Source organism: Vicia villosa, linkage group LG4, assembly GCF_029867415.1.
Source record: "Vicia villosa cultivar HV-30 ecotype Madison, WI linkage group LG4, Vvil1.0, whole genome shotgun sequence".
NCBI lineage: Eukaryota > Viridiplantae > Streptophyta > Magnoliopsida > Fabales > Fabaceae > Vicia > Vicia villosa.
In genome coordinates, this window is record NC_081183.1 from 63,946,251 (window position 1) to 63,960,147 (window position 13,897).

Genomic DNA, 13,897 nt, shown 5'->3' on the forward strand with positions numbered 1-13,897 from the left:
ATCCGTTTATGTTGGGTCGTGTCGGTCATGCACTGAACTTGTAACCCTGGGGAACGATAGTTATAGAGTTTTAAGAGATTACTCTATTCTATTTGATGTTGAGTTATAATACTATTGGTTGTATTAATGATGTTTTGTATTCCGCTGTGATAAACATGATTATGTTTTTGGTAAATCGTTTTCCTAATGAAGCATGACTTTGACCTTAGTTGGTTTATTTTGTTTTTAAATAATTGTGGCACCCTTGTGTATATGTTTTTACTCTGATTATTTATTTAATTTCCGCGGGGTTTAGAAGGGTGTTACACAAACCCTAGTCCTTTGTCTAGTTTTTCGTCCCCTATTGTTGAGTGTTGTTGTGAATATATAATGGGATAAATTAGGGTTCACATAATTGGAAAGGAACCAATCATTGATCATGAGAAAATTCGATATGATTTTTATCAAATCTTTCTAATTTGATCTTCATTCTATTTCCATGCCCATTCTCACGTATTATATGGCCTTCAAATTTGTTTTGGATTGACAAAGATATTTGGAGAGTTAAATAACATCCATTACTATTAAACCATAATTTTATTTGATTTTAATTTGACTTTAAAATAAATAAAAATCAAATATAAACAAAATAAAACCATAACAATAGATAATAATTGATCCATGGGTCCCTTGGATGATTAAAATAATTTCCCTTTGACTGATTCAAATATTTTTATATTTTACTTGATTTATTTAGGTTTTTAATGAATAAAAATCCAAATAAAATAAATAAATGTTATAATAATAAATGAATGACGTTATGGGTCCTTATTTAGGTCATATTCCCATTTAGAAACCAAAACTTTAGGCCCATTAACTTAAAAGTCCAAGATTGGTCAATTGGGGTTTTATGCATTTCTCAAATTTTATCCAACTTGCGCCAATCATATCTCTCCCAATTTTTATCACACGGAGATGATCTTGTACTTTTTGGAAAGCTCAATATGTCCTTTATAAGCCACTATGGAAACTATTTTGCATTTGAGGATTTTATCTTGAAGATATGGCTCGTGGAAGAAAACAGCTTTTTGCGAGTTTCTAGAAGGACCTGTAATGTTTTTGCTCCTATCTCTCAAATGGTGCATTTTTAGCCTTGGCATGTTAGACACAAAGTTGTAGAGAATTAAATTTCCTTCAAAATGAGCTTTGGATGGGAAATTTTTTATGTTCCATGAGAAAGTTATGGCTGGTCAAAGTTCAATTGACTTTAGGTCAAAAACCCTAATTTAGAAACTTTAGGTTTCGTTGAATTCTGAACTTTCCTTGATGAATCATGATCAATCCTTGATCAAATGATTAATGATACTTCAAAATAAGGATGTTGACCAAAAATCAGGAGTTTTGATTGTGGTTTGACCATAGTTTGACTTTTAGGTCAACCTGTCGATTATTGATCGTTTGGGCCATTGCGTGAGCAATCTTTTGAATCAGGGCTTGAAACTTGGCATGAGGAAACTTTGAATCATATGAGAGACAACATAATCCACTTGAGGTATCAGAAGTTCAAATTCCTTGATTAATTTAGAAACCCTAATTTGGATCTTATGCTTAGGAGAAGAGTGAGCTTGGACTGTCTTGAGCAATTGCATGTCAGGTGAGTAAAAACATCTTGGAATATGACAGGAAAATTTTGGGGTATGACAACGACTTAGGCTAAAAAGGGTATCCCGGAGGATTGAAAACCCGAAAGAGCGATCCAAGAAAAAGTTAGTGATAGCAAAAGGGTGAGTCTTGCGCGGGATCGGTGTCTTTCATTCTGTAGAGGATTCTGAAGGTTATGGATTAGATCAATCACTTTCTTCATAAAGCAGAAGTACTGAGACTTGTCAGCGGCGTTCGAGTTATAGTTGACTCGAGGTTGATGGAAATCCGGGGTCGTATTGCCATATTTTATTTGTTCGTTTTTTATGCGATCACCTCTTTCTAGGGATTGCTTCCTGATGTAATTGGCTATTTACGGGCTTTTCATTCAGTAAAGATATATTTTCATCCAGAAAAGCTTTCATATGTTTTCTTTTACTGTTTTGTGTGCAAGAATGTCCAATTTTTGATAAACATTGTATTTAAAACATTGAAGCTTTATATACTTGATTCAACCAACAAAAATTGCTTGAGATTGTGGGTGACCAGGATGGTAGACGAAGATTCCGAACCTGGGGCACGATGTTTGATTTGTTTAACAGGAACCGTCAGTCGCATAGCATTACCTGCTAGATCAAGTCAAGAGTGGAAGCGTGGAAAGCTTGTTTCCTGTAGCAGGAATGCGGACTTTGTTCCTTTGTTACTTTCATTGATGATTCCCTAGCATGAGGGTGGATAATGATAGACTTTGCTCGAATCCCTAGGAAGTCAAGAGGCCATTTGTTCTAGTACGTAGATTGTGTGTTCTTAGCGGTGCGAGTGCGCATTTCATCTCGTGGAAGCTTTACTTCATAATACAAAGATCGAATTTATTCCCTAGTAGAATTCAAGACCCTATTTTGGGGGTTCCCAGCACTTTCCAACTCGGCGCAGGTGCATTGCATATAGTTATCATTCGCATTCACATTACATCCTCCAAAACGTGTGGCATTTCCAGTTATATGGAGCATTACGCTAAAATTTTTCAAACATGCATCAAAACATAAGCCAGCTAAGCTTGTTCTAGAAAGCCCGAATCATGGATATATACCCACAAATAATCTTACCAATGCTTGTTTTGTCCCCGTGAAGTCAATACTTGTTTGACCCACTTAAGTCCACGTCTTGGTGGAATCTCTCGGAAAACCAATGCATGTTTGGTACTCCGGCCAATACATGTTTGGCGTTTCGTCACCGCATAACTGTCATTCTTTGAATCCAATACCTATTTGGAAAGTTTCAAAAGAGATATTTGTCACCCTTTCTCAGAAGCGTAAATTTTATGGTTCTTTGGTATTTAATCCTCTTCTACCTTGAATGTTCGATAGGCTCGCGTCAATCTCACCTTCAGGTTTAAGATGATTAAATAGGGGCAGTTGTTGCACCCTAAAATTTTCCCTCCTATCTTTTCCTAACTGGCTTAAGCTTTACATTCATAGGCATCCCTCCATTAGACCATATGCATACATACATGTCAGTGGCTCGGAGATCCTGGGATCAAGGTCCATATTATATAAGAAGAACACATAGTTAAAGTTGTAGAGACCCTTAAGTTTTGATTATGCATGTGATTTTGATGATAGGAGAAGCACCTCGAGGTATGTTTATGTTTGGATCATGATCTATTTCACAGTCATCTAAAAAGGAAGTTATAATCACTCATTCCACTCGCAAAACTTTCTTTTTTGCCTGTCATGTCACATGGCTGAGAAGCATTCTTGATCAAAATAGCCAATTTCAAAGAATGCAAACTGTGATATTTTATGACAATAGCTCTCCTATATGCATTAAAGACCCAAGCACATAGATGTGAGATGTCACTTTCATAGAAAGGGAAGAAATGGTTGAATTTTCAGACATAATGACCAAACCTTTGAACTCAAGTCATTTTACAAGCTAAAGGAGAAACTATGTATTTGTGATTTGTCTAGTTTATATTGAATTGATTGTAAATTGTAATTGTTTTAAATTGAACTACTTAGTTTTGTTATGTAGTAAGCAGGTGGTTAATCATTTAATTGAAGTTTATTCCACTTACTTGTGGTGCAAGTAAGCAATAAGGTGTCAAAGTTTTCTAACTGTCAACACAGATTATATACTTGATCCTACGAGATTTGCAAATTTTCCTTTGTGCTTGAGGTAGTGAATTCTCATTTTGTAATTTCTTATAACTTTTTCAACCAGATTCCAAAAATGGGCGCAATAAATTAAGAGTCTTTATATTGATTCTCTCAAATAATGTTATACGTTTACTTATCATATTTTATTTTGGTTAATTACATTTAATTATGAGGAGGGATATTCTTACTCCAAGAGTAAGTTATCAAGACTTATTCCACATCTTGACCATTAATTCTTCTCAATCTAATGGTTAAAATTAATGAGTATTGTTTTCTCTCTCCACATTTAATTGCTTTTTATTTTTAGCCATTAGATTGAACATAATTAATAGTGAGAATGTGGAATAAATCTTGATAACTTACTCTTGGAATAAGAATATCTCTCCTCTTTAATTCTCTTTAATTATATGCTATAATATGCTTTTATGAATATTTGGTGCATCTTTTTACCTGATGTAGGTAACCAGTAAGAAAATATTTTAAGGGTAATGCTAACGAGTGCCCCCGGATCACGGATTAAGAGATTAAAAAATTAAGCTAAGCATTGTTTAATAAAGCAAAAAGATATATTTTAACCCAAAATATATGCATTTAATGCATTGAAAACATAAATAATTAATTTTTTTAAAGAATACTCTATGTATTCAATGTATTAAATCTATAATATTTTTTTTATTTAGAATGCTTAACCAGTACCCGGGGGCACTCGTTAACCTCACCCATATTTTAAAATAATTATAGGAAATTATATGTTCAAAGCATCCGACATTTAAGAGGTCCACCATTAGACATTTTTTTGGGTGCATAATATGTCATAGCAGGTAGAATTTTACCCATGTTGGAGCGTAATAAGGAATAATCACTGTTCTCATTCCCAATGGCGGAGCCAGGATCCCGAGTGGGGGTGCAGACATTTTAATACCAAAACAAATTAATTAAGGAAAGAATTTACTTGTTGTAGCTTTTCTGCTTTTAAATGGTGCATCAGATTCTTATCCATTCAATTATTTTCATTCTTGGGATTTTCTTCCTTTTAGAGCCACTACAAACATGACTTTAGAATTCATTTTGATTTTCATTGCAATTTTGACTAGTGATATGAAATCTATTGCATATGTTAATTTAATAATTATTTTGATCAAACAACTAATAGTATTAAAAGATCCAACATGACAAAATATATTTTGATTTTCATTAATTTCTTGTCAAAATGAAAAACTTCCTAGTGATTCTAACAAAGGACCTTTGTCCATGACTACTCAAGATACAATGTTATTTGCAGAAAAAAGCTATGAGGTGAAGGAAGTCAGTGACAGCTGAAACTCTGGTTTCAATCAGAATTACCTGAAATATAAATCAATAATATATATGCATCATGAATCTAAAGTTGAATATCATATGCTACTACTATAGTATCAACAATTTTTTGTCAGACTAAGAAAAAGTAATATACCAAAACTTTTGGGTGTTTTGCACTTGAAGCATTCAGTTCTGCTAGCATAATTATGCACTCCACAGCCATATCTGATACATAAGCAGCAAAGAAAATGAAAATGTATTTCTATAAATAATCATTAGTGTCATCAATACTCATGATGTCTAATTATAAGCATTTGCGAGTGAAGTTACCTAGTGCAAATCCAATCACCAGTTTTCCATCCAGGGGGATAATTGCAATCAGAGGCTTCCATGTTGCCACCAAATCCACATGAGTAACCATTTTTCAGTGCACCACATCTATAACAGCTTGTTCTGCTAGCGTAGTTGTGAGCTCCACAGTTCATACCACTGCAATACCAGTCCCCTGCTAAGTTTCCAGTCCAGTTATATCTATAAGTTTCTGGATCAGGACCTCCAATCTTAGGGTATCCACAATTTTGGCATGCATCCCTCTTCTTGAAGTTTATGTGCTGGCAAGCATTACACATCCAATCTCCTCCTGACCAGCTCATTTTTCCTGTTACATGTATAAAAACTTTAACTCTATTTTTCCATCAATTCTCAATGCACACAAATAAAGGGATATAACATAACTCCTTTCAGAAATACTAGTAAGTGTGTAAGGTATTTGACTCATGTTTTGTGTCTAACAAATATCACTCACCAATACTGCCATAACACCAGTAGTTGTTACATTCAAATATTTCACTTTCTAAAATTATTACATGTGCCAATGTGCCAGTGTTGTTATTCGTGTTCTTCTTTTTTGTGTCGATGCTTCGTAGCTAATATTTTTTTAAAAGACATAATGAAAGTTTTGTTTGCGCAGGGAATTATGTGGTGAGAATAACACGTGTTTTAATTTTACTACTCTTGCTTGGTTAATATAAAATATAATAGGAATTTCAAGAACCTTTTTATGTATATGATAGATTGAACTATAAGGTCCCACTCTACAAAGATAGATTGCATATAACAATCATGTATAGGGTAAGTCATCTGTGATATGAGAAGCTAACCTTTTTAGAAGAAAGAAAAGGAATAATACAAGTATGAGGCGACTAGTGATTTAAGGTCCTTTGAGTTGTAGTTTAAGAACACCTTGTAAAATCCAGAAGGTGGTTGGTGTGTTTTATGGTTAGGTTGAGAAGCTATATATACTAGCCGGTGCCTTATTGTCAGGGGAACATATATGAATGTCTCTTTTAGTACTTTTGTAATCTAGATATCAAAGAACTATCATGTCACATATTCTTGTTTCCTTACTTTACTTTTCCTTCCACTAAAGGATGAGTTTTGGTTTCTATGAATTGAATGTGTTAACAAAATTTACACAATCATTTAGTCATGTAATGTCACTTTATATTGTCACATTCTAAAATATCTCAAAAAATAAACTTGCCACCTACATAGTGTTCTCTCTTTTGAATTCTAACATTCTTCTTTGATATTAACTACTTATGAGTCTTTTTGTTGTTTATTACTCAAAAGAAATTTAAATCTAATTATAATAATTTAAATGTGTTTTAAAAAGCACTCATATTTCTCTATCTCAAGATTTTATAGAGGTCAAGATAGAATTTTTTTCCTTCTCCTTTTCTTGTGGGTAGTGTGTCCATAAATTTATCGTATTCACTATGTGGTGAACCACATTCTCATCCCAAGAAAACATAACCAGAGACAGAAACAGTTGTCAAATGCTGATGTCGTAACTTGGTTATTGGCTAACAAAATTGAGACAAATTGGTTCAACGCAATAAACCATCACATATGGGGGATCAAGAGAAAGGGAGTTATGTGGTTAACATATGGTCATTTGATATCAAAAGTCTTGGAGAACATTGAATTCAAAGTTGAAGATGAGGTATCTGGGGAAAACTCGGTCAGAATAGGAAATGCTATAGTGGGGTAGATGAGGATAGAGATCAATAGTGTTGACTCAAAATCCTCAAAGATTTAGAAGAGCCAATAAGTGTTACAGATGCAATGTGATGGATTGAATAGCTTATGTATGATGTATAGAAGGTGTTTGGATGGTTTTTTGACACAGAAGTTACTTGAAACTTAAAATTCACAAGTTTGTATAAGTGACAATTTTAGAGCTTTCAAGTGAGGTAGTGAATTGGAGATTATCTGTGTGTTCGGTTTCATAACCAAAGGCCTCTATTTATAGGTTCAGTTTATGGTTTGTGGGGGAAAATCAGATCATTTGGAGTCTCCATACTCACGTTGTGTCACTTTGCTTGTTTGTGAAGAAATGAGATAGTTATGGTCTCGATGGTACTTTGGCAAGCATTAATCACAACTTAGGGAGGCTCTCTTGCAGATTAGGGTGTTTCTTGTTGGACTTGTGTTGCTTTTAGTGCAGATCAAACAGTTTAGAGGCTCAATGCAAGAGTTGTTGGTGATTAAAGTCACTTTTCCAAAATGGAAGTCATGGCTTTATGCTTGAAATAGAATGATTCAATGGGCAATGATCAAAACACTTGGGTAATGACTTACAAGAATGTGTAATCCTCTGATTAGAGCAAGATTTACAAGTTATGTGGTCTACAAACAAAGATTATACAGATTTGATTCCATTTGCAACTTGGTTCTTCATGAAAATGACTTGTAATTAAAGAATGGAAGCCTAACTTCATCTCTTCGAATCTCCTAGATCACAAATGTTATGGAGGAGTTATAGTACTTTTTGGGAAGCCCAAAACATCCTCTACAACTTTCATGCTTGGTGTTTTCTCAAATTCTTAAAGAAACTTGGTGGAAATTGGCCTTAAATATGCTTACTTTTGAAGAACAAATCTGTCTCTTTGCAAAATTTTCGAAGTGTTGAAAAGTCAACAACTTTGAAGCTTCATGTCTCAAAAACCATTGATTTGTGGAAAAATGCTCACATTGACACAGTTGTATATCTTGATTTTCTATTCAAGTGAGACTTTGGAGCACAAAATTCGGCAAAGTATTGAGGAAGTTATGATCTTTCAAAGTTGAGTAAAAAACATGCATTTCTTCATGAAAAAGTCAAAGCCCTGATTGTTGAATTTTGTATCTTTGATTGATTTTCTTGATTTCTCTTGATCAAATGACTTCAATAATCATGATTTTGATCTTCAAGAGTCCATGGTTGACCAAATCCCTCAAAAGTCAAAGGTGATCTTGAACAATTGACTTTTTCCAGATGAATTTGAAAGTTGTTGATCTTGAATTGAACCATACTTGAGCTTGGATATTGATGACGGGAATCACTAGAGCATATGAGAAATATTGAGCTCCTATGTGAGCCACAAAACCCTAATTTTCCTAACCTTGTTGATCAGTCACCTATCTTGGGAAATACGCAACAAGTAAACACAATCTTTTTGTATATTTTTGTTAGAAAATGGTGCATGAATGATTATGTAGAATGATAATGATGATAATGATGATCACACTCTTTGCAAAATGAGGTGGGATCTTAGGGTCAAAAATTGGGGTACAACACTATGGTTACTATCCTTTGACATTTTGGAGTTTGGGACCTCTTGGACTTAGTATTAGGAACCTTGTTACCTTGAGACCTCTGGACCTCGTGTTATCTTATCTGTTATTATTGTTTGAAGTCCTTGGAGTTTTCTCCAAGGCATTGGAATTTTATCTCCCTGTAGGTACCATGTTTCTTATGAAAAGGCTTCATATACTATGTTAATACAAGTTCATCTGGGACAAAACAAAAATTTGTGAAGTGATGCTTAAATGAGATCATTACCTTGGAGCTTTGGTTTATTTTGGTTCAAGTTCTTTGTTTGATATGTTGATTGAGTTAAATCAAAGGGAAGGAAAAGCTTATGTTGACTTTATGTCAGGTGTTGCCTTCTTGATTGGTTAGATTGTTCTTGTCCTTACCTTTTATTTTATGCATTAGGATAGTCCCTTAATCTCCTCTCGTCTTCTTAAATTTTTAAAAATTCTCCATCTCTTTTCAAATTTTTCTTGTGTTTGCAAACTCTTTTTTATATCTCTTTTGATAAAACTTCCTTTCAAAAACTTTTGCCTTTTATGGCATTTCTTTTAAAATCCTTTTTTTTCAAAAGTTTAGGCATGGTTAATCATCATTGTAGAGATGTAATCCCCTAACCCCTTGATATTGATTGATATTAATGATTCTTTTCCACTTGAAAGAGCTAGTGGCATACTTGTTGATTTATCCAAGTTGGAGCCATTCTTTCATTTGTAATACAAAGGATCCATATGTTCTCATGTTCAAGTATGGTTGGCTGAATTTTCTCTTCTAAGATGATAAAGTGTCGATCCATTTTTAAAAATAAATTATTGTTTCCCTTTTAAGTGGAACTATAGTTGCTCTAAATTCTCCACTGTACTCAGGAGGTATGTAGGCACAAGATGTAATGTCATGCCGAGCATAATTTTAAAACCAAACACAAACTATCTTTTACACACAAATTTTTTTAACACATATTTACAAAAAGGTTCCTATAGAGTACCACAGATGTGAACGGTGCTAACACTTTCCCCTTAAGATATATGATTTTTATTAGTTTTGATTTAAAAACTTCTTTGGATTTTATTTTTCTCTTTTCCCTTTACCTTTGGAAACAATAAAGCGTGGTGGCGACCTTCACTAAAATAATGAGTCAAGTCAATCCAATGGTTTTAGTCTCAATATTTTACTGCTACACATACATGGAAGATTAATGACTTGAACTTCAAAGGAACCTTATTCTCCTCAAAAGTGCCATGTCTTTAGCATCTTTTAACTTCATTTGGTCAAATTCATCTCAAGATCATGTGCCTTGATTCATCAAGAAACTCCATAGGTTCGTATATTTATTTCTGATGCGTCCGCAAGTGCACGGAAATGTTGAAGTAATATAATAGATTGTCAAACCACAGAGACCAATGTCAACCTAATGTAATCTATTGTCGCTTTTTAAAGCTAAGGCTAATGAATGTTTGATAAAGGGGAAACTAACAGCCAAATCTGAAATAAAACTAAGATTAAGATGAATATAAGAAGAGGGAGACCGAAACGTGGATTCTGCGTACTTCGGGAACTCTGTAATTCGTTGGATTCTAAAAAATGTCAAAAAATATTTAGTAGAAAATATTACCTTAAATACTAAACCTCACACTCTCGTTGTCTTGAATAAAGTCACGCTCCTTAACCGCAGGATTTTGCTCTCGCTCACCCACTTAAATCAAGGAACGCGTTTTGAAAACTAAACAAGTTCTAATTGAATCCTAAAGCGATCTTGTTGAATTTAGAATTAATGCCTAGTTTTTACTATCTGGTTCGACCCCCACGCTCTCGCAGTGCCGGTTCGAACCTTAATAGATCTCTCACTCTCGTGACAAGGTTACCTAAATTAATATTAAAAACATAAACTAAAATATAATTTTATAATAATAACTAAGTCAACACAATAATTACCGAGTCCCGTTGGAGACGACGGTCCTTACACACCGGACTCAAAACAATTTAGCCGGACATAGAATTAAGCGTAAACAAATTAAACAGGCGGATTGAAATTAAGAAGAACATTGTAACGACCGTTTTTCTTTTAATTATTTATTTTATGTGTGTTATGTGAACTAATTGATATTTATGTGTTAATTGTGTGTTTAATTGATTTTGTGTTATTTATTGAGTGTTATTAGTAAATAGCATAAGTTAGTAAGTGTTATGAGTTATTGGGCCTAAGTCGGTATTAGTAATTGAGAGGTGTTAATTAGGGTCCATTAGCATTATGAGAAAGATAGTAAAGTTTTAACAAAACAATGGTTTTAGAGAAATAGAAGTTAGAATCTGATTTGGGAAAAGAAGATAAAGAAGAGAAGAAGAGAAAGAGAGAAAAAAGAGGAGAAAGCTGGATTTGAAGATAAAGTTGGCTTCAATCCAAAATCCAAGGTAAGGGCGGGGATCATTCATGCTAAAGGGATGTATGGTGATGTTTAGGGTGGGTTAGATTGTATGCAGGAACCATGGATTGAATGTTGTAGAAACCCTAAGTTTATGATGAAATTGCATGAATTTTTGGTTGAAAACACGTTTTTATTGATGATTGATGATGAATGATGTTAGATGCTGTGTTTAATTGTTGATTGGGATGAGTTTTGGGTGGTGGAAGTGTGGTTACGCAGTGCTGTGTGGTTCTGTTATTTTTCTGCATCATCGCACGTCCGCTACGCGGCGCTGGCTCTATAAACGGATGCTGAGCGAAAATTTGAAAATGCGCAAGCTCGCTAAATGGAGCTGGTTCACTAAGCGGAGCTGAGATTTTGATTTGCTTCTATTTTTAGTTTGTATTAGCGTGTTTCAAGCTGGGTTATTGAATTTGAGTTTCCATAAGATCGCTAAGCGGACCCTGTTGTGCAAAACTTATTCAAACTTTGAAATGATGTATCTTTTGATCCGTAATTCCTTTTTAAGTACTGTTTGAACCTCCGTGAAGCTTTGATTGATGTCTTTCTAATGAATATGATTTGAAAACCTTTGGAAACCTTTTTGAAGCTTTATTAGAATGTAATTATTTGATGATGTGATTATTGTTGTGAAGTGAGGTATTGTTGTATGACGTTACAACATAGTGACGTGATTGTGAAGGGATGAATTACTATAAAAGTAATGATGTTTAGTCGATGTTTGTGATGTGTTGTAAATGTTGTGTTTGTGTGGATGTTGCATTCATCGAGTCACATCCATTGCATAAAGAGACAGTGGCCTTAATGGCAAAAGCGACGGTGGCCTTAATGGCAAATAGTGACGTTGTGCCCAATGGCAAATTTTGAGACGATGGTAGTTTTACTCCAAATGGTACCACATGCATTTGCATAAGTCGAGTCACATTTGTATTGCATTAAAATTGCATTGATTTGTGTTTGAATTGTTGAGATGATGAGATGTTTGTTGTGACGTGATGAAGAGACGATATTGTAATGTATTAATATTATAATTGTGAATTGAATATGTGGTCATAATTGATTATTGACATTGTTGCCGTTATGTAAGTTGTTTAGAGATGATAGTTGTTGTAAGATGTTATGTGATGAGAAGTGGTGATATATGTATGATCTTTACCATGCTTTGAATATTATCATATGTTTCTTTATAATGAATTATATCTCACCCCTTCTGTTTGAATGTTACCCTTTGTTGGTAGCGTGCAGGTAACAACGTGGAGTAGCCATTTACCTTATAGCTCGAGTCGGTGTGTCTATGCTCTGATACGTAGCACTCGGGGGATGTTTGCATGTTTGATTTTGTTGTTATATCTTATTGAGTTTTGTTATTGTTCTCCTTGATTGAGACATGTTGGATTTGTTGATTCCCATGATTGGCAGAGATGTTATGATGTAGATTTATGTTGTTATTTGGATTCCGCTGCAATGTTATTAAGTTGTTTGGATTTGAATGACTAATGATATATGAGTTTCCTCCGATATAAGTGTTATGTATCCGTGATTCATGAGCATGATTTGTGATTTGTTTATGTTGATATATGTGATGCCTTAAATGTTGTCGTTGTTGTTGATATTTTGCATTATGATTTTCCTATTTAATTGCATTATGATTTTGCACTAGGATTTTGACATTATGTGTGACCCTCGTCACATTTTGTGATATTTAATTGTGACGAGGGGCATGGGGACCACATAATGTTATATATATATATATATATATATATATATATATATATATATATATATATATATATATATGGGGACGACTCAGGTGAGAACACTTGGTTATTATGAGAAATGAGAACAATGAATCACGACCGTTAAATTTTGATTTTTTGATTTTAATGGACTAGATTCATTTCTCTTTCTAAAATCTTTAATATTTATTTTAAATCAATATAGAAAGAGAAACCAATCCAGTTCATTAAAATCAAAAAATCAAAATTTAACGGTCATGATTCATTGTTCTCATTTCTCATAATAACCAAGTGTTCTCACCTGAGTCGTCCCCTATATATATATATATATATATATATATATATATATATATATAAGCGAGCCTTGTAAACATTAAATTCCTGAAACACATTAAAATACCATCATAATACTAACATAAAGCAACTTAATTAAAATAAAATAGAGACATAGTCTATGTAAATCAAGCCAAATATGTGATAGATTTTCGCGTTATCAAATACCCCCACACTTAAACCATTGCTTGTCCTCAAGCAATCAACCAACGCGGTAAAAGAAAATGATTAAGCATGGTATTTGAAACAAAGGCACAACACGACTCCTAGTCATATGTGGCTGCTAGGCTAATGTTAGATCGATAGGTACTAAGTATTCAATACCAAGGACACTGTAACGACACAATGTTCAAAGACTCCCTCCTTATACAAACCATTTTGAATCATGCTGTTATAACTCAATCTTCATCACTCGTTTTTTTCCCGCTCTTTTTCATTCAAGTGCAATCACATTAAGCTCGTTATCTGTGCACTCACATAGCAGGGGAAATCAGTTAGCGACTATGATCCTTTTTTTAGCACGGGTTCTAGTTTTTAAGTAGTGCAACCCCATTTTTCCCAACTACAGTTGCGGGGGATCGAACCGTAGCCCATCCTACCAAGCCTAGTACCAGTGACCTCTGGGCCAACCAACAGTGGGTGCTAATTATTAAATCCTTATAGGCTTAATGACCATTGGGCTAAATTACC

The 13,897-nt window shown here is 34.0% G+C and overlaps 1 protein-coding gene across 2 annotated transcripts; it reads right to left on the reverse strand.

The window, feature by feature from the left end:
* Nucleotides 1-4,997: 4,997 nt before the first annotated feature.
* LOC131599221 (uncharacterized) lies at nt 4,998-6,334 on the reverse strand. Of its 2 annotated transcripts, XM_058871658.1 has the most exons (4): nt 6,239-6,334; nt 5,409-5,736; nt 5,233-5,303; nt 4,998-5,123 (listed from the first exon to the last, which is right to left on the reverse strand). In XM_058871658.1, exons 2-4 carry the CDS (start codon nt 5,729-5,731, stop codon nt 5,110-5,112), a joined length of 408 nt encoding a protein of 135 aa, XP_058727641.1. In that variant the 5' UTR covers nt 5,732-5,736; nt 6,239-6,334; the 3' UTR covers nt 4,998-5,109. The 2 variants fall into 2 exon arrangements, with proteins under 2 accessions (XP_058727641.1, XP_058727640.1); XM_058871657.1 differs by lacking the exon at nt 6,239-6,334 and having other exon boundaries at nt 5,409-6,028.
* Nucleotides 6,335-13,897: the final 7,563 nt, after the last annotated feature.

Excerpts from the sequence above, each read along its gene's own strand:
- LOC131599221 (XM_058871658.1), bottom strand. The coding sequence starts at position 5,731 with ATGAGCTGGTCAGGAGGAGATTGGATGTGTAATGCTTGCCAGCACATA. Across the intron at positions 5,304-5,408 it reads GGTGATTGGATTTGCACTAG|ATATGGCTGTGGAGTGCATA; the intron begins GTAACTTCACTC and ends CTTATGTATCAG.